This window comes from Maylandia zebra, linkage group LG19, assembly GCF_041146795.1.
Source record: "Maylandia zebra isolate NMK-2024a linkage group LG19, Mzebra_GT3a, whole genome shotgun sequence".
Classification (NCBI taxonomy): Eukaryota; Metazoa; Chordata; class Actinopteri; order Cichliformes; family Cichlidae; genus Maylandia; species Maylandia zebra.
In genome coordinates, this window is record NC_135185.1 from 25,955,754 (window position 1) to 25,981,926 (window position 26,173).

Sequence of the window (26,173 nt, forward strand, 5' to 3'; positions counted from 1 at the left end):
AAGCTACCAAGCCACTGCAAATGTGTCAGCGCACAATGAGCATGTACTCCAGAGCCTAAAATAAGAGTTGTTTAATTTAATTTTTTAATTGGACATCTAAACATCGTCTGTCTGCAGGAGTAATGTATAAGCCACTGTTTTCTGTTGGATATGAATCATAGATAAACTAAAGGTAGAACTTAGCTCCTTAAGCTAAGTCATCACAACATAATATCTAAATATATTTGTCTGGAGCTACTTTGTGCCACTGCCCAGCTCTACTGTGTTTTTGTCCATTTCTACTTATTTTCTCAGCATTTTGAGTTAAAACATTTCAACATACATAACTTCAAATTTTGAGATAACGCCAAAATTTGTCTATTTAAAGTATTCTGCATTTGTTACATCTGTACATCATAATTTACTGTAATATACATGCAGAATATTAGAGCTTGCTTTTTTAACGTCAGTATTAACAATGATAGCAGAACCAATGGCATCAATGAATTCCAGTCTAAGCATAGATGTAGTGGGTCTCATTAAAATGAACTGTCATGATTTAGACCCAAGTTTGAGTAATATCAACAGATCACTTTGGTCTTAAAAATGAAAGTGTTCCTATGCTTCCACATTTTGTATTATTTAACAAAATCTTTTGCACATAAAGTTACATCTAATCCTAACTGGCGAATTCGTTTTGAGATTGGGTTGTTTCCTACCTGCGCTGTTAAGTCTGTTTACATCAAACTCTGGTATCTTTTCTTTTATATATATATATATATATATATATATATATATATATATATATATATATATATATATATATATATATATATATATATATACACACACACACACACACACACACACACACACACACACACACACACACACACACATACATTAGGGATGGGTATCGAAAACCGGTTCTTGTTGAGAACCGGTTGCCACTGTTTCAATTCCTTGGAATTGTTTGCCATTTTTGCAAACGATTCCCTTATGGATTCCAGTCGCCCCGAATGACGTCACCACGTTGCGGAGCCTCATTTACCTGGCAGGAAACACGGCGCCTAAGCGGCTCAAACGCTCAAAAGTTTGATTATACTTTATGAGAACGGATGACAACAGGGCAACTTGCAATACTTGCAAAGTAGATATTTCATTTAAGGGAGGAAACACTACGAATATGCAAAATCATTTGCTCACAAAACACGCGATGACCTTAAATGAATGTCGGGTTTTTAATTCCGCTCCGGACTCGTGAATCTCAACCCAGCAGCAGCGGTAACGTTTGCACGTCCTCTCCCGTTAATGTGGCAGGTAAATAATCAACTAACAGTGCATATTATGTTAGCGCGATCTGCCTTATTACAAAACCTGCCATTACTGTGCATTTAGGTGACCATGATGAGAGAGACGGACAGAGTCTGGCTGGCTCAGATGCTGGCAGTTCTCGCTGCAGTCTACTGGTAGCGTCTCCTTTCAGGCCAGGATAGACGAATGTCACCGAGCAGTGACTAAATTTGTGGTAAAAGGCTGCCACAGCAGATGCCCTGATTTTCAGTAAGTGAATGTGTTTAATTGTAGGCAGGGACATTACTGGATATTCTTGTGTAGTTGCCACAGAACAATTTATGTTATACTTTGTTATTGCTACAGATGAATATTTATTTTATTATTTTACATTTACAATTTTTTTTCCTGGGGACCCTGTGACACCCCATTGAAGAGCCGTAGGCGGGATCTCTTAAGATCTCACTGTTGGGTTTGTAAGGCCATGTTACTCCTAAATTTCTACCTTGTTCGAAGAGAAGATATAAAACAAAGTTCTAAGCTAATCGACCTTAGTGTTCTCCTTTTTAAAAAAAAAAAGAATCGATAAGAGAATCGATAAAGAATCGAATCGTTAAACAGAATCGAAAATGGAATCGGAATCGTGAAAATCTTATCAATACCCATCCCTAAATATATATATATAGCAGCTGGATAGCATAGTGGTTAGACTACAGGCCTTTGGAGCAGAGGACCAGACCATAGCAACCTCCCTGAACAGGGTCCAGTAACCATCACGGTGGCAGACATCCAAGCAAGGGTCTCCAGTATGAAGAGTTGGACAGCACCAGGCCCCGACATGGTTCACGCCTACTGGCTGAAGACCCCAAGAACCCCAGGACCCCAAGAAGGGACCGGTCCCATACAACTACCGCCTCAGTACTACATGGAAGCTCCTGTCAGGCATCATATCGGCTAAGATGAACAGGCACATGGGTCAATACATGAGCAGGGCACTGAAAGGGATTGGCAAGAATACCAGAGGCGCAAAACACCAGCTACTGGTAGAAAGAACAGTCAGCCGAGACTGCAAGACCAGGCTGACCAACCTGTGCCTGGATTGATTACCGTGATCAGGTACCCAGCTGGTATAATAAGTTGGCCAAACGAGGAGATAGAAGCCACTGACATAAAGACAAGAAAGCTCCTTACCATGCATGGAGGGTTTCACCCCAAGTCCAGCACCCTGAGGCTGTACGCTAAGCGGAAGGAAGGGGGCCGGGGACTGGTGAGTGTCAGCACCACAGTCCAGGATGAGACAACGAACATCCAAGAATACATTGGGAAGATGGCCCCAACTGACCGAGTGATCAGTGAATACCTCAGGCAGCAGAAACCCAAGAAAGAGGAGGGAGACGAGGAACCATCATGGAAGGACAGGCCCCTGCACGGTATGTACCACCAGCAGATAGAGGAGGTGGCTGATATCCAGAAATCCTACCAGTGGCTGGACAAAGCTGGACTGAAAGACAGCAGAGAGGCACTAATCATGGCAGCACAAGAACAAGCTCTGAGTACAAGATCCATAGAGTCTGGGGTCTATCACACCAGGCAAGACCCCAGGTGCAGGCTGTGTAAAGATGCCCCAGAGACAATCCAGCACATAACAGCAGGGTGCAAGATGCTAGCAGGCAAGGCATACATGGAACGCCATAACCAAGTGGCCGGCATAGTGTACAGGAACATCTGTGCCGAGTATAACCTGGAAGTCCCGAGGTCAAAATGGGAGACGCCCCCAAGGGTGGTGGAGAATGACCGAGCTAAGATCCTGTGGGACTTCCAGGTACAGACGGACAAAATGGTGGTGGCTAACCAACCGGACATAGTGGTGGTAGACAAACAGAAGAAGACGGCCGTAGTGATCGATGTAGCGGTTCCGAATGACAGCAATATCAGGAAGAAGGAACACGAGAAGCTGGAGAAATACCATGGGCTCAGAGAAGAGCTCGAGAGGATGTGGAAATTTAAAATTAAACCACAGCAACCACAGCCTCCCAGACACTGTTCAGAGAGGTGTACTGTTTTCCCTCCTTGTAAATCTCACATTTGATGATGGACCACAGGTTCTCAATGGGGTTCAGATCAGGTGAACAAGGAGGCCATGTCATTAGTTTTTCTTCTTTTATACCCTTTCTTGCCAGCCACGCTGTGGAGTACTTGGACGCGTGTGATGGAGCATTGTCCTGCATGAAAATCATGTTTTTCTTGAAGGATGCAGACTTCTTCCTGTACCACTGCTTGAAGAAGGTGTCTTCCAGAAACTGGCAGTAGGACTGGGAGTTGAGCTTGACTCCATCCTCAACCCGAAAAGGCCCCACAAGCTCATCTTTGATGATACCAGCCCAAACCAGTACTCCACCTCCACCTTGCTGGCGTCTGAGTCGGACTGGAGCTCTCTGCCCTTTACCAATCCAGCCACGGGCCCATCCATCTGGCCCATCAAGACTCACTCTCATTTCATCAGTCCATAAAACCTTAGAAAAATCAGTCTTGAGATATTTCTTGGCCCAGTCTTGACGTTTCAGCTTGTGTGTCTTGTTCAGTGGTGGTCGTCTTTCAGCCTTTCTTACCTTGGCCATGTCTCTGAGTATTGCACACCTTGTGCTTTTGGGCACTCCAGTGATGTTGCAGCTCTGAAATATGGCCAAACTGGTGGCAAGTGGCATCTTGGCAGCTGCACGCTTGACTTTTCTCAGTTCATGGGCAGTTATTTTGCGCCTTGGTTTTTCCACACGCTTCTTGCGACCCTGTTGACTATTTTGAATGAAACGCTTGATTGTTCGATGATCACGCTTCAGAAGCTTTGCAATTTTGAGACTGCTGCATCCCTCTGCAAGATATCTCACTATTTTTGACTTTTCTGAGCCTGTCAAGTCCTTCTTTTGACCCATTTTGCCAAAGGAAAGGACGTTGCCTAATAATTATGCACACCTGATATAGGGTGTTGATGTCATTAGACCACACCCCTTCTCATTACAGAGATGCACATCACCTAATATGCTTAATTGGTAGTAGGCTTTCGAGCCTATACAGCTTGGAGTAAGACAACATGCATGAAGAGGATGATGTGGACAAAATACTCATTTGCCTAATAATTCTGCACTCCCTGTATGTAGCCCATGATGTAAAATTAATTTGACGTGTTCGGCTTACCAAATAACTTTTCATAACTGTACAGACTGTGAAATGACATAGTTTTAATGTCCATATGGAAAACATCAAGAACACTGTGATGTTTTCCAACACAATAAAGAATACCTTCCACCATGATTTACAAAACAAAATAAGATTTTAGTGGCGCTTGTACTATATGTAACCTTATGTAACTGGATGCTTCAGTGTCAATGAAAGATACAGTTACGCAAGGTTTTAAAAAAAATTTAAAAAGACTTGCAAAAACTTCAGCAGGGGATTCTTACCGCCCTGTGCATCTTGTCCTCCAAATCCTGGTTGATCCTCTGAAGAGCTGCATAGCTACTCTGGATCCTGCAAAAAAAAAAAACGAACGGAGAAGTTAACGCACTTAAAAATGCAAACTGCACAATATGACGAGTAAAGGGTGTTTTACTGTTCGTAAACCAAAACAAGCAGCGGTGATCAGCACATAAATTTAGAGGAATAAAACATTTACAACATCAGCGCTGACAGAAAGTCTCAGATGGGATTTGCAGGATATCTTAAGTTCTTACTTAGACTTAAGGATCACTGTGGTTATAAATCTGCTGAACTAAAATGCCACAAAAAGGGCTGATGATATGTTTAAGTGCAACACCAGGGGAATCTAACACATAAAAAGTGGGCACAAAAAACTTTTACATCCATAAATATTATATGAAAAGAATAAGGAAGCATGACTATGACTTTATAGTTAAATACCACATAAGTTTTTTCCTCCCTTTTAAATTCTGTTTCTTCATTTTCTGTAGTTTTTATCATTTTGTTATTTTCCCTTACTGATAATATTAGTATTTATTATCGGTTTTGCTCTTAAGTAGACCATTGCATTAGCTTAATGCTTAATGTAACATGCCCCTGATTTTATATTTGTTAACTTATTCCTCTTATTTTATCCTGTCACCTCTCAGCTCTGTATTACATTTTCCCATTAGCTCTCAGGCCAAAGAGAGTGTTGATAAACTAGCATTTATGGCTCCATTAAGCAGACAGATTTGGAGACTGTGGGCAGTAGAGATCAGAGGCAAAGACAGATCATAAAACAAAGGTCTGGAAGAGATTTGACAAGCTAAAGAGGGAGCATAAATGGGAATGAGTGAGTAGAGCTGACAGAGAGTGGCTCACACCATAGTGAATAAATAACTGTAGTAAAACCTGCCATAATAAGGGAACACTGAGCACTGTTACTCATATTAAAGGTGCATGAACAAACTGAGCTTTGTTATGAAGTAAAATTGTGCAACTTGCGAAATATGACTGGCATGCATTGTATCAGGAGTGTTGAAGGACTTCAGGCCACCTAGGCACAGTTTATCAAGACATTTAAGTTAATCAAAGTACCACCTAAGTCACTGGAGGGGTCGTCAGTGTCGCCTACGGGCTCCCCAATGGCTGGCTGCCAGAGCTCTGGCTCTGCGACTGGTTCCCAGAAATGACTTGACTACGTTGACATCTGCCCTGGAGCTTGCGTTGTGGGGGAGCTGGCCCCCATGAACTGTTGCATCTGTTGGTCCCCAGTGGACAGGCCTGTCCCTGGGACTATGTTTTCTGGTCTATTTTGATCTCTCCATGTGGACATGATTTCTCCCCAGTGCTTCCTAGTTTAGTTATTTGCCTTTTTAGCACTTGTTTTTTTGGTTTAATTAGTTTTCTTTCGTGTCCAGTCTGTCTTAGTACTATCTCTGTTCCCAGTATGTAGTTGGTTCCTTGTCTTGTATTTCTTGAGCTAAGTGTCTGACACACGCTGTGCCCCCTTCCTCATGTGTCAATTCCATTGAATTCAGTCAATTCATGTGTATATTATCGTTCTGTTTACTTAATTCTCTTCCTGTTTCCTAAATAAATGGCTCGTCTTTACTTAACTTGTATTTGCCTATGCATATCTGCACTTGGGTTTCCACATTCCTTGAATCCCGACACACATATGATATGCCAACTCCTCAGATCATGACACATTCACTTTACTTTAATGATTAATATTCACTATTTGAATAAGTAAACCTTTGATTTTTTATATTTCAGCTGCATTTTACTCACTTTTATAGGTTCATGTTTACTGAACTGAAGAATCTTCAGTAAACATGTCCATCAACACTTCATCAGGTACACTGCAATAAAATGTTTATTAAACTAACAAACACTAAAACTAAGGTTTTTCTTTCCTCTGCATTTTTTATTTAATTTGAGTTAATTTTCCCAGTTCACAAAATCGTTAGTTTTTTCAAAAGTCTTATTGAAATTTTTAATTAGTTATTTAATTAAAATATCAAGTTTTAGTTTTTAGTTTACTTTCCATTAAATACAATAGCCTTATATCAGATGCTTTAGAACAGGCTCATTCTGAATCAATACTGGCGTTTGTACACAAATTTTCTAATGTATTTTTTCTATTTTTATTGTTTTCTAATATAGCTCTACTTCACATTTTTCTTCCTGTCCCTTGTGCTGCTGTAACAAGTGGATTTCCCCAGTGTGGCATTAAATAAAGTCTGTGTCTATGTCATGAAGTCATGTCATAAAAGTTTGGACTCATCCAATATGGACTTAATTACTATAATGATGGATAGGCAGTGCTGGGGAGTAACGGAATAGAAGTACCAGCGTTACGTATTTAAAATACAAAATATGTTTATATTAAGACTCGACTGTACACTGTGTTCGTGTTTTCCTCTGAAACAATAAGTTCCATTGGAGCAGCCTTTCAACGCCTCTCTCTGTCTCACACTAGCAAAGTTGACCCAGACAACGACGTAAAGCTAGTTTTCGGGTATGAGCCCGACACAAACCCGACGTATTAGCCAGAGGTCCCTTTACTACAGTTCGGAGCCGCGAACCTGTTTTATATACGCGTGGAATAGTTTTCTATATGAAATCACTGCAAAAAGTGCAGCCTTACATAATGTCCACCCTACTATTACTCATTTTATATTAAGATTTAAAAATTTAGTAGGTATTGGTATGGCGAGTAACCTTCAGTAATAGTAATAAATCACACAGCAATAGTACATTTATGCAGTTGTAAAAAGCATGATAATATATTAAGTAATCCAAAGTATTCAGAATACGTTACTCTTATTGAGTAACGTAACGGAATATGTTACAAAATACATTTTGGGGCATGTATTCTGTAATCTGTAGTGGAATATATTTTAAAAGTAACCTTCCCAACACTGTGAATAGGACGGTGTCTATTTTGGGAAACTCAGAGTTGCATCCTTGATTTTTGATGATGTAGTTCTTCTGGCTTCATTTATGTGCCTCTGGCATCCACTGGAGCTGTTCCAAGTAAGGATGTACTGGCAGACTGCTGCAACATCAACAGCACTGTGGGCATTGTACTGGATTGCTGTAGTTAAGAGAGAGCTTACCTTCACCTATGGTCATGAGCACTTGGTAACAACCAAAAGAATGCAATGCAAGATGCTTTCCCTCTTTATGGTGGCTGAGTTCAGTCTTAGCAAAATGGTAAGGGACTGGATAATCCTGGAGTAAAGTCCCTATTTGTGGTGTTAGGGTATTTGTTTGGAGGTTTTTCAGGTTCTCCCATACCTGCTGAAGAACTCCCATTCCACAGCATCCCAAAGGTACTCTATCGGACTGTTCATTGCATCTAGGTGACTGTGCAAGTCATTTAGATGCAATGAACTCACTGTCATGTTCAAGAAACCAATTTGAGATAATCTGAGCTTTGTGAAATTGTATATTATCCAGCTGGAAGCAGTCATCAGAAGATGGATACACTGTGGTCATAAAGTGGTGGTAATAAAGCTGTGGTGTTTAAATAATGGTTATGAGAATACTGCGGGGGCCCAAAGTGTGCCAGGAAAATATTCCAGACACCATTACCCCACCATCAGCATGAACTGTTGACACAAAGTAGGATGGATCGATGTGTTTATGCTGTTAATGCCAAATTCTAAACCCACTCTTTGAATGTTGCAGTACTCAAGACTCATCAGACTACGCAACACTTTTCCAGTCTTCTGTTGTCCAGTTTTGGTGAGCAGGGTGAATTGCAGTCTCAGTTTCCTGTTGTTGCCTGATAGGAATGGCGCCTTGAGTAGTGTGGTCTTATGCTGCTGTAGCCAATCTGCTTCAGTCTTTAACATTCTTGGTTGTTACTAGTGGTTATTTGAGTTACCCTTGCTTTCCTATCAGTTCAAAGCTATTTGGCCATTTCATTCAGACTTCTGTGAGATGTTCTGAATACCCTGCTTAGCCTGTTGCCACCACCACCTAAGTAAAAAGCAGAAGAGGATGATGGGGTGGTGTTCAAACCACCTGCGAGAAGTCTTTTAAAATACTGGAAAAGACCCAGATAATTGACTGTCAAAGAATTAAAAAGCAACAGAAATGTATAAAAGTGAAAACTGTAAATATGTAGACTCAATATGATTTATCTAAACCGTATTCATTTTCTCAATAAAACTTGCTTCCTACGTCCCAAAAATTGCCCTTCTTAAGCTAAAACCAGGAAATGAAAGTTGTGCCACAAAATGCATGAATAAAAAGGCAGCCATCTCATAAAGCCATGCACGCGAGCACACACACCTGCGCAGCTTCTCTGTAAATTTCTCCAGTTCCTCCTGGGCCCGGCGCAGCTCTGTCTCGAGGTACTGCCGAGTGGAGTCAAACTCAGTTTCCACCATCTCTAGTTTGTGGGTAGTGTACGACAGGCGCTTACGTAGGTCATCCTTGTGGTCGTGAAATGAGCTGAACAGATAGCAGAGAGCGTTTAGAGAAAAGGAAAGAAGAAGATAAAGTCGCACAATAGTGGTGCACTTTTATTTCTGTCAGTTTGTCAGATTCAACAAGCCAAGCACAGAATGCTAGAGAAAACAGAGACAAGCTGAAAAGGCATTATGTGTTAGTGTGAGAGGGAGGGAAAAGGGTGAAGTGTAGCTGGAGTGTAATTCAGTTTGGGGTCAGAGAGGTCCCAGGCAGGGGATAGCAGGGAGGCCGATGGGGAGGAGTAGATGGATGGAGGAGGACTACTAATCATTTCCCATTCACAAAAAAGGAGTAGAACTGGGAAAGGAGCTCCCATCGGTGTAATGGTGAATTTTTATTACACCCTCCACCCCCTTCACCATCAAATGTGTGAAAGAATAGAAAAAGATTTTTGCCCCTGGACGTGGACCACTGGTGATTCATAGAAGAAGGGGCGAAAATACAGAATGAAACACAACTTTGTGTACGAGAATGCTTTAAAAGAAAGATGGCATGAGAGAGAATGAGAGGCCAAAAGAGCACTGTTTCAACACCATCCCTGTCAACAACACCAGGCAGGAAGAAATACTTTGGTTGTGTGTTTGATGCGGTTTTGCGCATTAACAATGAAAACACACTGTGGGACTGACTGTGGGAATGGATATGGTAGTGGAAGGCTATAAAGATTGGGAGCAGGAGCCATGTGCGCTCTGGGGGATTTAGCATTGTGCCAAACTGATGGATACTTGGCTCATGGAGAAGTTTGATGGCTCGGCCTAACCATCCAGCAGGCGCAATGACAGCATCTTCCAAGTTCACCTCAGTTCTAAGCCTCAAGCTAATCTGACACTAAAGTTGGAGTGTCCATAGTAACTTAGAGGCTATGCCATGTAAAGGGGTGGTGCAATAGGCTAGCCTTCACGTCTGTGTCCTCAGTTGAGAATCTGCATTAATTAAGCCTTTATAAAGTCATAAGAGGTAATCTTATATGCATGGGACCTCATGCTAAGTACTGTGAAAGTTTTTTTTCTTTTCCAGTCTTGATCATATGCTAAACCGAGGTCAGCAAAGGTCTGAGAATTGCATTTTGAGCTGGAGTTAGTAACATGTTTAAAGCCAGTTTAAAATCTTTCAGCACATTTTAAAGGAACTGGTCTAAGACCTCCTGGGTACTTTGTCTTCATGATATTGAGCCCATGATGGAAAGGCCAATCACACTTCTCTTTAATTTCTGTAGACACATTTGGCAAAATACACGACTTTCACCTGGGACAGTGTGGTTTGAATACCATGTCAGCACTCACTTTTGTTGATGCTGTGGTAGACGAAAGTGAATAGAGACGTAAAACTGCTCTAGTCCCCCCCCCCCCCCCCCTCCCCCTCGCAGTTTTAATCCTCGGACACGGTGTCTGCAGGCTTACTCTGTGTAGGGACGTGAACAAGTGTATTATACAAAATGTGATGCTACCCTTCAAGTATGGAATCAGAGCCAGAATGCTTTTAGCTTATAAACACTAGAGGAACGGTCAAACAGTTCGCCTGCACCTCCAGCAGCTAAACACAGCACTTCTTGCTTGTTTACAAAGAGAGAAACAGAGACGATCGCTGGATAGTTTATTTTATCTGTTCAATATCCCGATGCAGGTTTGCCCTCCTAAGTGATTTTGCAACACACTCTTTACACCAGCTTCAAGTAATGTTGTTAAAAAAATACATGGCAAGGAGCCCCAAACCTTTTGCTGGTGTCCTCTGTTTTTGGTCCAAAGCAGAGCGCCATTAAACTAGATTTAAATGTCAGCCAACACATGAAGGAATGTGATGATGAGCGATGGCAATGAATAGATACAACGCTATGTTTTTAATGGCTTTTTAATGGTTATAACCTCCCAATGAGAATCCATTTCCACCAGTTAAAATGAATGAAATGGATTCATCAATGATGCGGTCGATGTTTAAATTCTGAATAACTCTGCTGACTGACTCGTCTTACCTCCTTTTTTGATGTTTGCAACCGTTTCTCTGGGTTTTGAGAGCAGTTTTGCCAATATATATCTTTTTCATATTTTTCTCTGTGCTCCGGCTCTCATGTGTGTGTAGTTGGTGCTGCTTCTGCTGCTCCTGGTCGTCTGAATGCTGAAGCCAAGTTTGAACTATAACCGCAAACCGACAGTCAAAGCTTTAAGTCTTGCCTGGGGAGGCAGATAGCAGTTGGCTATCTGTGATGACCCTGGCAAAAGAGCAGAGAAAAACAGCTTTGAAGTCCCACAGATTTAGCAGCACATTTAGTTGCGTTAACTCCAGAGAGAAACAGAGATTTTATGCGTGTTCAGAAAATGAGCTTGTTTGGTACGAGAGAGAGAGCAGAGCTGACGGATCAATGAGATAAGTTCGATAGCAAGGAAACTTGAAAAATATTGAGAAGTGTGATTTATTGCACCTCCAGTTTAACTTTCATTACACAATCAGCGCACAAAGCTCTTTGTGATGTATGCTATCATTTCACAAGCCAAAAAACATATATGCATCATGTGAATTTCTAAAAATAATACTAAAACCAACACTAGTTAAAGAAAACTGCAACACTGAATTACATCATTTTAGCTGCATGTTCGTCCTTTGCTTCCTTCTTGCTCTTGTTGTCAACAATTAAATGCAGTCAATACAAAGAGACGCTAAGTTATTGACTAGCTGAACGCAAAAGGTTATTCCCCAATAAATCAGGGTTATGATGAATGCGTGTGTGTTTCTACTTCCATCGCTCATCATCGCTCTGCGTTGCTGGGGCTTGAACTCGAGTCTGCTGCGCTGTAAGAACTTAATAACCTGCCACTGGCAAGCATGAAATGTCAAAATAAACCTTTCAAGGTGTGAGCATATCTCTCTTTATGCAGCTGTGTTTGGTGAGACCTGCTGATATTACTCCAGCTGCACATACACAATAACAAAATATAAAAATGCTGCTACTAAAGGAAGCTCCATTAAAAGTAAACTACAGCCTATTTTCTAAAGTCGATTATTTAGTTATGCATATCTTTCGGTGCTCTGTTCAGCAACAGCAACCCTGCTTACTTTTCAAGATTCAACACATCACTTAGTCCACATCTTTAAATTTCTTCATTTTTTATTACATTTATTCTTGTGATTTTACAAAAGAAATGTTTGAAAAAGAAACAATGTAGTAGAAATAACTGGGAGCCTAAAATATAATCAGATTTAACACAAATCCCATTACTATGCAATGCACAGTAACATTATGATGCTGACGTCTCTTTTTTCCCATAACACCTGCAGTGACCTACAAGCCATTTTTAAATTCTAAAATGAATTTAATAAACAAACAAACTGGCATTTAACTGTAGCTTTTCTTACCTATCACACAGTACTGTGCAAAAGTCTTGAGCCACGCATCATTTCTTTATATTTTGCTAGGGAAATGGGTGCAGGAATTTACTGAAACGTGTGCAGAGTGGCAAAAACCACTGGCTGAAATGCCAACTCCTCCAAACATTCAGACAATAATTTGGATTGACTGATTTTCCGTCCAGTTCTTGAGTAATTTTGCATAACTCGGCCTTTCCTCGCTGTTTTCCTTTTTTAATAATGGCTTTTTAAAATAAATTTCTGAATTCAACGAACAGTACGAGGATCAGCTGCAGGGCCAGATGCATTTCTCAGGTCCTTGTCTGATCAGGGCAGATAGTTTTTTAGGCCTGGCACTTCTTTTATGCACCCAGTTAAGGACCCCGTGCACACCATACTGAGATATGGCAATATTTCAGCTAATAGGCCTTTGAAGCACTTTGTGAGTGCAAAAATACAATTAAATTACTATCAAATTGGTGTTCTGGTGATCTTAATCTAGATTCAACTGAAGAAATTTGGAACACATTATGCAACAGACTGCTGTGAACAAAGTGCTTTAAGATATAATTTGAAATGGGTTCTTTGTTGTCTTTCACGTGTAGACACAACCTTGATTCTTCTCTTGTTTTCGAGCCCTTTGTTATGTTTGAATGCCTTATAGCCCCTTAACGATGCCCTACCATAATCAAATCAAATCAAATCACTTTTATTGTCACATCACATGTGCAGGCACACTGGCACAGCACATGCGAGTGAAATTCTTGTGTGCGAGCCCCACAAGCAACAGAGATGTGCAAACACAACAACACAAACGAGCAAAATACAAGAATGGCCAACCTGAAACTAATAAATATATGTACAATATATAATAGTGTATGCATTTCTGGATGTGTATACTAAATATTTTCCTGTGTGTGTGTGTGTGTGTGTGTGTGTGTGTGTGTGTGTGTGTGTGTGTGTATACACATTTTACAAATTAAATAGTAAAAAAAAAAATAAATAAAAAAAAAAAAATAAATAATAATAATAAAATATATAAAATATACAGAGTTGAATATGTGCAAAACAAGTGGCATTTATATACAGTGTGGAGTGCATAGTGTTGAAGTTCCAGTAGTGAAGCTGAGGTGTCTATGACGTGTTCAGCAGTCTGATGGCCTGATGGAAAAAGCTGTCTCTCAGTCTGCTGGTACGGGACCGGATGCTGCAGAACCTCCTTCCTGATGGAAGCAGTCTGAACAGTTTATGGCTGGGGTGACTGGAGTCCTTGATGATCCTCCCCGCTTTCCTCAGGCAGCGCTTCCTGTAGATGTCTTGGAGGGAGGGAAGCTCACCTCCAATTATCCGTTCAGAGCACCGCACTACTCGCTGGAGAGCTTTGCAGTTGTAGGCGGTGCTGTTGCCATACCAGGTGGTGATGCATCCAGTGAGGATGCTCTCAATGGCACAGTGATAGAAGGTCCTGAGGATGCGGGGGCTCATGCCGAATCTTTTCAGTCTCCTGAGAAAGAAGAGGCGCTGCTGCGCCTTCTTCACTGTTTTGTTTGTGTGTACTGACCACGTAAGATCCTCAGCCAGGTGTACACCAAGGAACCGGAAGCTGCTCACTCTCTCCACAGCAGCGCCATTGATGGTGATGGGGGTGTGTACTTCTCTGCACCTCCGGAAGTCCACTATCAACTCCTTTGTCTTTGCGACGTTGAGGGTGAGATGGTTGTCTTGACACCAGTGGGTCAGGGCGCTGACCTCCTCCCTGTAAGCCCTCTCATCACCATTGGTGATAAGACCCACCACTGTAGTGTCGTCCGCAAACTTCACAATGATGTTGGAGTTGTTAGTGGCCGTGCAGTTGTAGGTGTAGAGTGAGTACAGGAGAGGGCTCAGTACACACCCCTGTGGAGCACCAGTGTTCAGTGTGATGGGGGATGAGGTGATGCTGCCCAGTCTGACCACCTGGCGTCTGTCAGACAGGAAGTTAAGGATCCAGCTGCAGAGGGAGCTGCTCAGTCCTAGATCCTGCAGTTTCCTGTCCAGCTTCGAGGGAACGATGGTATTGAATGCTGAGCTGTAATCTACAAACAGCATTCTCACATACGTGTCTCTCTATAATTATAATAATTTATATAATTAATATCACCATTTGTAACCAGAGTGCCAACCTCACAGTGAGTCTATATATTTCCCTTTTAAACCAAAAATGTCCCATACTTAAGAGCCATTCATGAATAAAGACATAAATAATGACACCAGCACAACTTATTTCAGTACACACAGAATGGTAAGGTAGCACTCTTACGACAAACTGGATTGAATGTTTTGTCACCAATTCTAATGGTACCATGACTTAAGCTATTAATTTTAATCCCTGTTTAGTAATGGCTCAGGAAACAATGGCGGTTTCTGGAAACACTGTTAATACGGCTGCTAGAGCCATTTTCTTATCTGCAACGCACAGAGGGAGAGAGACAGAAGACAGAAATAGTTGCTGAATTTGTAAGTAAGTGCGGCTGTGTAGAATCTGTCCTGACATACACAAATGCACCTACACATGCTCCTCCCTGAAGTGTGTACAAGGTACTGTACCCTTGCTGTATCGTATCACGTCCCCCATGGGGATAAGCTGCAGATCTTGGTGCCTCTGGTGTTGTTTGGTAAGGTAAACACTATCCACATGAAGAAACAAATCTAAGTCCTCAGAGCACCTTGTCATAGGCTTACTGCTGTTTTCACACTTTCACAACTCCAAAAAGCACTGATATGTAAATCAAACACAGTCTACATTTTTCCAGCCTTGCCACATAAGTATTAAGTGAGCTCTATAGTGTGGATGGAAACACAAGTAAACCCTGTTTACCTGAAATACTTTCCCAGACTGCTGCAACTTGTCACAATCATCAGACAATGCACACTACAGGGAGTACAACAAATGGTTGTTGTAATGCTGCAGACTATAACCTACTTCAGGCAGACATCTTCCACCTACTCTGACTCTCTACTTTTTCTCCTTAATGAGAATGGCTCGGCTAGCAGTTTAATCCAGAAAAACAACCTAATGCAAAACCAGTAAAAGGTCACAACCAGCCAGCATCCATCTTGGATTCACAACAGAGAGGCCTAATAATGCTTGCGGGTTGATTTACTTGTAATGAGCCACAGGAGTTGAGTGAGGTAGAGCTACTGCCTGCCACATATACTATTCACAGGGAGCAAATAAAGGCATTAAACTTTCATGGTCACAGTGCCATCTCTCCTGAAGTCTAATGTTAAATCTAACCCTTCATTTTATAGCTTGAAATGGGTCTTTGTTGTTAATTTTGTTGCTCAATGATGATACCAGGCAAACAGCTTAGCTATATTAAACCTTTTAATGAAGTCCTCCTAATAACAGAGTTTTTTGTCACTGCTTTCTAGAATCAGAAAAAATGTCACTGCTTTATTAGCAGCTGCAGAAATAATTGTTTATTATCACATACTGGTTAAAAAAAATAAAGACTGTCTATATTTTTCTTCATTAATTTGCTAGTCATGCTTGGGGACATCATATTTGAAGAATGATTGTATAGTACATAATGTATGGATAAGAATTTACTGAAATGGCAGATTCATCTATTAAAAAGCTTTCCCTATTATGTTATTACATAAATCGATCATCCTAAACATTAAAACCAGGGTGACTTGAATGCCACTGATCATGGCATTACTATGTAATGATTCAAAAATTTGGAATCCTCAAATACTTCTTAGAAATACTGTTGCAAATCAAGGATGCTCCCATTGCACTGGAGATTCCCCCGTTCAGTTTTATGGAAAATGCAACACAAAACTGGTCAGGAATGGCCTCAAATTACTGAGACGGCAATTTATCCCAGCTTTTGCTGGATGCACATGAGCCCCCAAGGGATCCATTGCCACATGACGCAACAGCTCTCCCCAAGAGGTTCCATGTCTGTGCTCCACAGGCCACTGTTAGATAAATGGTGTATGCTTTTAACTGTGCTGCTATTTTTTCCAGTGGTTACAACTGCACCACATTCTTATGGATAAAAATGTTATTAATATTGCCTTTTTTGCTTAAAAATGCCTTACATAAATATATGGTTAATAATTCTGGTAGGATGGTTCCAACAATAAAACACAAGCTGTAAAAAATAAAAAAACGTCTAACCAACAACTGCTCCGCCCAGAGGTATTAGATTCAAACAGACCAAACAGAAGATGAAGTGTTGATAATTAGAAACCTTTCTTCAAGTATTTTTTCCCACTGGTATTACATACCACATCGGTTGAGGCTTAACTCGACAAGCGCGAGTTGTGCATTTCCTCTGATGCAAGACTCCAGAAATATGGCAGTCTCTTGTGCATGCTCCACTACCAGCGGCCAGAAAAACAGCTCTGTGGATTAAGCCACCGGAGCAATGTTGATGATGACTAGTCAACATAATTTGCTGCCTGAAGACAAGAACTGCAACGGAGGAGTAATCCACATACTGTTTGTTGCCTCTTAATTTCTATCTACATATCAAAAGGGACTTAACCTTAAGTGGGTAACAACTTTGATAAAAGCTTCCAGTTACAGTTTCATTTAGGCAACTAAAATCTAAGAGGTGAACTAAATTATACAGAAATGTTGATGGGAGCACACTAATTAATTGCACTTTTGACTGCAGTATAATCTAGGACCTGTTAAAAGTACAAACACCTGATATTGCAGTTGGAAGTAATGTCAAGCATAGTTCAAGGCTGCAGAGCTAATACCTTTTTTCTACAGTACAAGCTCCTGAGGATAAATTAACTGATAACAAATAGGTTCCCTTGCTGTGTTATGACTCATCAAATTTTCTCAAGCTCCTTTACAGGTCCTTGGCCCTTTAAATGGTATATCAGTCATACCAATAAAGTTTTATTTGCGGGAGTCAACGTTTGTGAATGTACACCTAACGAGCTTCAGAGGAAGCAAGCTTTCGATTCTGACTATTTGAAGGGAGATTTCACATTATCCCTGATCTGATCACATCAGGGGGCCACAGCATGAGTAACTGGAGACATTCATTCCCACATAACTGGTGTGTTTGTATGTGTTGTGTAGTTCAGTGCTGGTGTGGGAAACTGTTCTTTAGTGCATTTGTGGTTAAGATTACATGAATGATCGTTCAATTATCGTCACATGATTAGTGCTTTCATTTTCTCAGTTTCCCAATAAATATGTCAATACCAACTCACTGAACCAATCAGTGTCTTTAAACTAAGTGGCATAAAAATCATTTTGCCTCAGTGTAGGATCATCACGCATCAGAGAGATTTCAAGGTGATGTACAAAGAGTTATTTACAACCCCACTTTTAATTTGCTCCTGCCAAACTACACTCCTCATAATCCAATCTACATTTACTTTGCTATTGTGCAATATAACTTTTTATTAACTTAACCACCACCTTGCACACAGGAAAGCATGACTGCTCTAACCTGAGCAAAGCTAAGCAGCAGGTTAGGGTCAGTTTACAGACAGCAAAATTTGATATTATAAGGTTAAAGAGACAGTATAGCTTGAGTTGCACTGGGATCTCCTGCAGCTCATATAAGTTTATGGTGATATTAAATTGCTTCTCTAATTTTTTCTTTTTGCTATTTGACCCCAAGATGATTGATAAAAAACTATGTAAGCTGGGGAGTGTCTTCACTGAAGGTTATGGTAAGAAAAAGGTTGAGTGGGTTAGGGTTAGGGTGGTGATAAAAATATATCTCCTTTCTGACTTTCAGTTTAATATCTTGATATAGTCTAACAACAGTAAAATTAGAAACTGACTTTCACTCCTATGACAACAGAATTTTGAGAGGGATTATTTTTCGGCTTTGTCTTGTGTCACCACGAGTGGCATGTAGTGACTTTCACAGAAAGGTGAGTAGAGACGATAATGGTTAAATTGGGCCATAATAAAACACAGATACAGTCTCGTGCATCTTTCTGCACTCCTTCCTGAAGAACTGTTTAATGTCATTATTTGTACATCATCAGTATATTTACTATTAGCTGACAATGATGAATAGGGTACTTAAGAGTACTTATTCTGCAGAAAAATGTTCCCCATCAGTGTTGAAGGGATTAAAACTACTGCTGTAGATATTTAAGTTGGGATCATTTTAAATACTTTGTAATCTCTTTCATTTAAAGTAATATGACATATTCTAAAAAAATGTGAGGAGTGAGGACCCCATTCCTGAAAAAACAGCTGTTAACCGAGTTTAGAAAAACAGGTTTATACCTTAATTATATATATATATATATATATATATATATATATATATAAATAAAACACCCAGCACGCCCCTGCGGGCGGTTTATCCTTCAAGCTCGGGTCCTCTACCAGAGGCCTGGGAGCTTGAGGGTCCTGCGCAGTATCTTAGCTGTTCCCAGGACTGCGCTCTTCTGGACAGAGATCTCCGATGTTGTTCCCGGGATCTGCTGGAGCCACTCGCCTAGCTTGGGAGTCACCGCACCTAGTGCTCCGATTACCACGGGGACCACCGTTACCTTCACCCTCCACATCCTCTCGAGCTCTTCTCTGAGCCCTTGGTATTTCTCCAGCTTCTCGTGTTCCTTCTTCCTGATATTACTGTCATTCGGAACCGCAACATCGATCACTACGGCCGTCTTCTTCTGTTTGTCTACCACCACTATGTCCGGTTGGTTAGCCACCACCATTTTGTCCGTCTGTATCTGGAAGTCCCACAGGATCTTAGCTCGGTCATTCTCTACCACCCTTGGGGGCATCTCCCATTTTGACCTCGGGACTTCCAGGTTATACTCGGCACAGATGTTCCTGTACACTATGCCGGCCACTTGGTTATGGCGTTCCATGTATGCCTTGCCTGCTAGCATCTTGCACCCTGCTGTTATGTGCTATGGATTGTCTCTCGGGCATCTTTACACAGCCTGCACCTGGGGTCTTGCCTGGTGTGATAGACCCCAGACTCTGTGGATCTTGTGCTCAGAGCTTGTTCTTGTGCTGCCATGATTAGTGCCTCTGTGCTGTCTTTTAGTCCAGCTTTGTCCAGCCACTGGTAGGATTTCTGGATATCAGCCACCTCCTCTATCTGCCGGTGGTACATACCGTGCAGGGGCCTGTCCTTCCATAATGGTTCCTCGTCTCCCTCCTCTTTCTTGGGTTTCTGCTGCCTGAGGTATTCACTGAGCACTCGGTCAGTTGGGGCCATCTTCCCAATGTATTCTTGGATGTTCATTGTCTCATCCTGGACTGTGGTGCTGACACTCACCAGTCCCCGGCCCCCTTCCTTCCGCTTAGCGTACAGCCTCAGGGTGCTGGACTTGGGGTGAAACCCTCCATGCATGGTAAGGAGCTTTCTTGTCTTTATGTCAGTGGCTTCTATCTCCTCCTTTGGCCAGCCTATTACCCCAGCAGGGTACCTGATCACGGGCAGGGCGTACGCGTTGATGGCCCGGATCTTGTTCTTACCATTCAGCTGACTCCTCAGGACTTGCCTGACCCTCTGCAGGTACTTGGTGATTGCAGCTTTTCTAGCGGCCTCTTCATGGTTCCCATTCGCCTGCAGGATCCCCAGGTACTTGTAACTGTCCTCTATGTCTGCAATGTTGCCTTCTGGTAGTTCAATCCCTTCAGTTCTGACTACCTTCCCTCTCTTTGTTACCATCCGACTACACTTCTCCAGTCCGAATGACATTCCAATGTCATTGCTGTATAGCCTGGTAGTGTGGATCAGTGAATCGATGTCTCGTTCACTCTTGGCATACAGCTTGATGTCATCCATGTACAGGAGGTGGCTGACAAATTTATATTTATATATATATATATATATATATATATATATAAAATTATACCTTAATTTACAAAACAATATTAGATATTAAATAATATTGTATAAATAAAATCACAGCTGAAATAAAAAGCTTGTGCACCGTGTGACATATTTACCTGTCAACATGTGCAAAAAGATGAATGAAAAATAAAAATGATCTCTTAGCAACATTGTTTAAACATTGTTTGGTCATTTGAGATGTTACTTTGTTGGAGTCTGCACCTGTTCACATTGCCTGTTTTAATAAACTGGACATGGCAGAAAATGACATCCACTCTCCATTATCATCAAGGCTGATATACTAAAGAAGTTATTAAAAAATATTAACAATACACTCCAGCTCGATTTCAACGATACTGTTGTAAAGTGGGGGTTAATCCTGCTTCCAGAGACAATAATTGACTGCGGCCTAAAAACAGCAATGATGTAAAGGATGGATGTAAGCAGGCATGAGAGGATCTTTATGATAGAATACTGTTTGAGATGAAATCACTTTCAGTTTCAGTTCTCCAGGCAAGCACTGCTCCCCTTACTTGCCCTGATGGAATGCCATTGCATTATACTGCAGCTATTTCAATATGGAAACGACTTCTAACTAAATAAAATATAAATTAAAATGATTCAGAGCTGTCAGACTTTTTTTTAGGAGCCTTACAAAAAAACCCTATAAATATTCCTACTGAGTGTCAAAGTTGATTTCTGCAGCATCTTATTTCATTTGCATCAGGCTGGTGACTGTGATATTTTGTTAGAATTTTGGCATATAGAAATTTTGAGCATGAATGTTATTTGCATGGTTTGTACCCTTTGCAAATGATGGAGCAGCTGTGATTGGCTGATAGAGAGGACCGCCCTCACTCCTGTGTGGAAAGACCAACCCTAATCTGATCATCAGTCACTGCATTAGCAGTTAGAACCTGGAGTCAACAAGGCTGGAAAACACACAGAGAAGATCATTTTCACATATTCACTAACTCTCAAATTGATAATCTCAATAAATGGAACAAGACGTTTCCTTCCCTGTTTGGAGATTAACAGATATGAGTAAAAGACAGGTGACGTGCTGAACACAATGCTGCAGTTTGTGTTGTTGTGTTTGCACATCTCTGTTGCTTGTGGGGCTCGCACACAAGAATTTCACTCGCATGTGCTGTGCCAGTGTGCCTGCACATGTGATGTGACAATAAAAGTGATTTGATTTGATTTGATTTGATTAGAAAAGCAGAAAATGGTCATCATGCTAAAGTTATCAAAGCAAACAGTTTTCTAAACTGTGGTTTAGAAATCTACTGTGGTGGATTATTTATTCATTTTTTTAAACTAACAGCATTTTTTACTGTTGCAGTTTGATATTATTTCTTACTGGAGTTAAATGGTACAACTAGCCAAACAGCGCAAAGTCGAAGGAAGATTTAACTCTGTCATTTTTTATTTCAAATTTTATTTATATATCATCAAATGACAACAGCAGTCATCTCAAGGCAGGTGGAGACCCTATAATAATACATAGAAAATCAAATCAAAAAATCTCATTTCCAATTAAATTCACAGCAATTGTTTCAACCCCAACTTTCAGGTATTGTTGTGCCTGTTTTTTTCCAGTCATGTTTTGAACAGATCCAAGTCTTTCTCATAGTGACCACCAGTTTCATAATTTTTGTGCTTCTCAACAGTTCTATAAAAGCTCAGCAATTAATATCAAAGCTAAAAATATAGTCTAAGGGAGAAGTTTTCTGGAAAGGCTGCATGCCCTAGAGAGGCTTTAAATCAAAATTCCTCCTCTATTCACCGGCTTTCATGAATTCATCTGAGTGCTACTTTTCTCCTGGTTTAATCTGTGAAGACTGAAAATGAGAATAGATTTACATACAACAGAGAGGATTTGAAGCCTGGACAATGTGCAAAAGGTAGAGCAGAGGCACTTGCAGTAACACAGAGGTAGGCACAGTATAACACACTGCACTTAAAAGAATACTTTCAAGATGTGTGAGGTTTTTCTTCTGGGCAAAGGATGAAAAGATTTTCAATGTCTGCTCAAGATTAATAAGACATTAATATAGACCTTGACCAAAGAATATAGCAAGACCAACAAAAAACCTATTTGCTACAAAAGCTTCTGGGCAGCAACCCGGACAAAGTAATAGCATCCAGATCCATCAGGTCAAATGAAGTTCAAGTCACCTATAATTCCAATGATGTTTACTCTCATCGGGAAAAACAACTCGAGCACTTCTAAATTTAATTTCCTTTCAAGCCTCCAGCAGAATTGTGAGAGCTCTTTAAAATGTTTTTTTTTCAGTAACTGTCTGACAGAAAAAAAAACAATAGGAAAAATAGGACAAAAAATAGTGGTGACATGAATCTAGTTTATGAACATTCAATGATTTATATTGTTTTATCTGTATGTATCTACAAAGTCTCCCCTCTGTCTCTGTTTCTGTGTTTCCTGCAATAAATATACAATACAAAGCTCTACAACTACACATTGCTGTAGGCCAATAGCTCATTGTGCTCTTCACCCCTTCATAACCCTTAAAGCAAGCAACAAGAGTCAGGAGGAGAGAGGGGGGGAGATAGCGAGAAAGAGAGTAGTATAATAAGAAGAAGATTAATACAATCCATATGCTATGTTTGTGTGTTTTGCATATAGACCGATTCAATTGATCTCCATTGTTAAAATTATGTGAAAGAGGAGTTCAGTCTTTGCTGAGGTTGCCATGACAACCCAGTCGTGACATACCTGTGCTCCCAGCCTGGCAGAGGACAAGAAGTATAATAAGAAGCATTTTAAAGCTCTAATATATACTGTAATATTCGTGTTTTCTTTACTACTTGGGAATTAATAGTTTTTGGTTTTTCTGTTTTTTGTAAATGTTTAAACTGTAGTAGTTAATTAGTCAAATGTAATAGTTAAATGAAGACTATAACATCTCAACCAGGATTAGAGCAAATCCCACAAAATTATGAACATCATTGTTCTCCTCAGGTGAGCTGTAATTAATACATTGAAGCCCTTTACTGTGTATTTTAGTGCAACAGAAAGTCAAGTTCTTTTAGGCTTTAAGGCGTTAAGTAACAAATAAAAAATGTTTTACAAATACCACTATTATCATTACTACTACTCTTTCACAAACTCGCTTGCAAGAGATATTTCTGTCTTAAGCAGGCCTCCTGCCACTAGGCCTCATATCTCAAAGGTAATTAAGAGTTGAGTTTCTTGCAAGTCTGTAATGATTCTGTGTCTGCAGAAGCCCCAAGGACTGAGTGAAGCGTCTTTTACCAAATTATAGGCAAACAGACCTCGTAAAAATATTCTAAGAGTGACAAAGCTTATCTAGATGGAGAAGAATAGGGTATTTGGAGAATATGTAGATATGTGGTAGCGTGGATCACAAGCCCAATGCCGTCCAAGTTTTGTACTCGATGCACGATCAGTATTGGTCAGACCTTCAAACCCTTTCCATCTTGTGCTAGCAAAAACCCACCAAAGAACATCACAGAAGCTCCTTCCTACCCGTCAAACTTTATAACTCCTTGTGTATTCTATTTCTAGCATTCCTCGGAATATTTCATTTTAACTTAACATAGGACTTTAAGCAACTTAGCAACAGTCATACTGTATATGTGAAAATATGTCATGTCAGCAAGTGCAGCCATCTTCCTCTTCACTAATGTTGAGCTTCCTGCAGTTACTTACTAAAATATACAACAGAATGCTAATGCACCAAGTTGTAAACAAGGTAAACATTATTTCTGAAAAACATCTGCATTTTGGCACCGTGGGAATGTTAGCACACTAGCAGCTTTTAACTGAAGACATCACTGTGCCTAAGTGAAGCCTCGCTGTGCTGCTACAGTTTCTGTTAATGTTTGCTTCGGTTAAGCTTCTGCTCTTGTTTGTGTTTTCCCCGTATGTGGGTTCATACAAAATACAGCGTGACTTCAATATTCATTCAACACACTGACATATTATTGCATTTAAAGCTGCTGTGTTAGCGACGTTAGCATACATTTACACCTACCGAATTTAAATGTGATGCTCTCTCTTTTTTGCTGTTTTTGGTTTCTACCAACTGACAGCTGATGGTAATATTTTGCCGTGTACTGTAGCTTTTAAACACTCCTCTTATGTGTTATTTTATCTCATCTTAATGCATTTAAAAAACTGTCTGCTGTAACTACAAACAAGCCATAAAATGGAAACGATAAACTTAAGCACATAGTAAAACTGCACAGAGGAAGTGCACAATTCTCTGCAGGTTCATTGACATATGAGTCATGTCATACATTGTTAATGCAATATTAATTATAACCACTTTAAGAGCCCATATATAGGTTTTTTGTTGACATTTATAACTATATAAATCCCTAATATTATAGTTAATAGAGGAAACTATTAATTTCTTTTTCCACAGACATCAGATTTACCAAACTTACTGATATAAATCCAGTGATAACTGACTTTATAGGTTTAACTCTAATCTCTGACTAAAGCCCTACATTCCCTTCTGTAGAGTACAGCGTAACGTCGTACTGTAGGACAGCTCAGCGCTGCAGACCACAAAGCTCTACAATGGCCACATTTTGTCTTTGAAAAAAGAATCCTGTTCTTTTCACCTTAAAGCCTTTTCTTTTTTATCATCACGTCCAGATTGGACATCTGGAAATCCACCATGCATTAAACCACAGGAGGCCACCGGGGCTCAGAGTGATTATGCGCATGTGGGCCGAACATACAGCAGCATGTGCACAGCCCTCCAGGGTGCAATGAAATATTTACTGAGGTGTAATGGGTGCAATAGGTGCGCAGTTTGTTCAACATGTAGCTAGAAACAGAGCTGTATATTTGTTTGACAAAAAGCCTCTTTTAAGAGGAAAAAGCCGCTTCTATTATTAAGCTCAACACACTGCCAAGAGCGTGTCAACAAATTATTGTTTATACAGCAAGAGCGTCAGAACCACGACACTGAACCAGAAAGATCAGGACTGAAGCTAATGCATTAATGAGAACACACAAGCAAGTAGGGGCAGTAAGCTTGAGTTAAAACCTCTGAGTTGAAGACCTTTATCTTCTGTATTTTATCGGTCACATTAAAATGCCACGCATCCCACTCTTTTGACATACAGTACATGGACTTTGTGCTTTTGAGAGACTTGAGGTCTACTCTATGTGTATGTGCACCAGAGGCTTATGTTGCTCAGCTGACCCTGTCCTGTTGGCTTTTACGGAGCTGTATAAACGCCAGCAGCAGACAGGCATATCTCCAGATGTCCAGGGAGCGATGAGGGTGGTGAGGTGGGACGTTAAAGGGAGAAGGCATCTTAAGAGTTAGACATGTGATGCACAGCGGTCTAAATCAAAGAATATGGGTACATGTGCACGCTCGAAGACAGAGCCAAACCCTTGAGAACGCTCCAAAGTAGATTCCACATCGCCCAGCTCCACACGCTACAGTAGTGGACCCTAACAAACGGCTCCTGCATGATTCCCAGAGCTCATGGTCTTGGAAATAATTAGACAGAAGAATGAGAGAGCAGAGAGGTGGTAAACTGCTCCAGGCTAACCTGAAGGGAGACTTTGTATAGCATCTGCCTTTGGAAGCTACGTGCTTAGGAAGAGATGAGAGATGAACAAACAAAGCTTCTTCAGGCATATTCCTAAAAGTCTAAGTGAAGCAGAGCAGGCGATTGATGTCGTTAAGAAGCTGATGGTGGTGGAAAAGTGGATCACGGATTGATGCATCTGATAAAGGGAAGATGAAACATTAGTGGAAAACTAAAGT

The 26,173-nt window shown here is 40.6% G+C and overlaps 1 protein-coding gene across 3 annotated transcripts in view; it reads right to left on the reverse strand.

Moving 5' to 3' along the window:
* Positions 1–26,173, reverse strand: part of begain (brain-enriched guanylate kinase-associated) — a 61,984-nt gene that overhangs the window by 21,840 nt on the left and 13,971 nt on the right. For 2 of the 3 annotated variants that reach the window (XM_076877359.1, XM_004540455.3), the window contains 3 exons: positions 11,186–11,422; positions 9,037–9,198; positions 4,731–4,797 (listed from right to left, as the gene is read on the reverse strand). In XM_076877359.1, coding sequence (XP_076733474.1) covers positions 4,731–4,797; positions 9,037–9,198; positions 11,186–11,256 — 300 coding nt within the window. In that variant the 5' untranslated portion in view covers positions 11,257–11,422. The remainder of the gene's footprint in view (positions 1–4,730; positions 4,798–9,036; positions 9,199–11,185; positions 11,423–26,173) is intronic. The other variant, XM_004540454.3, reaches the window with a different exon arrangement.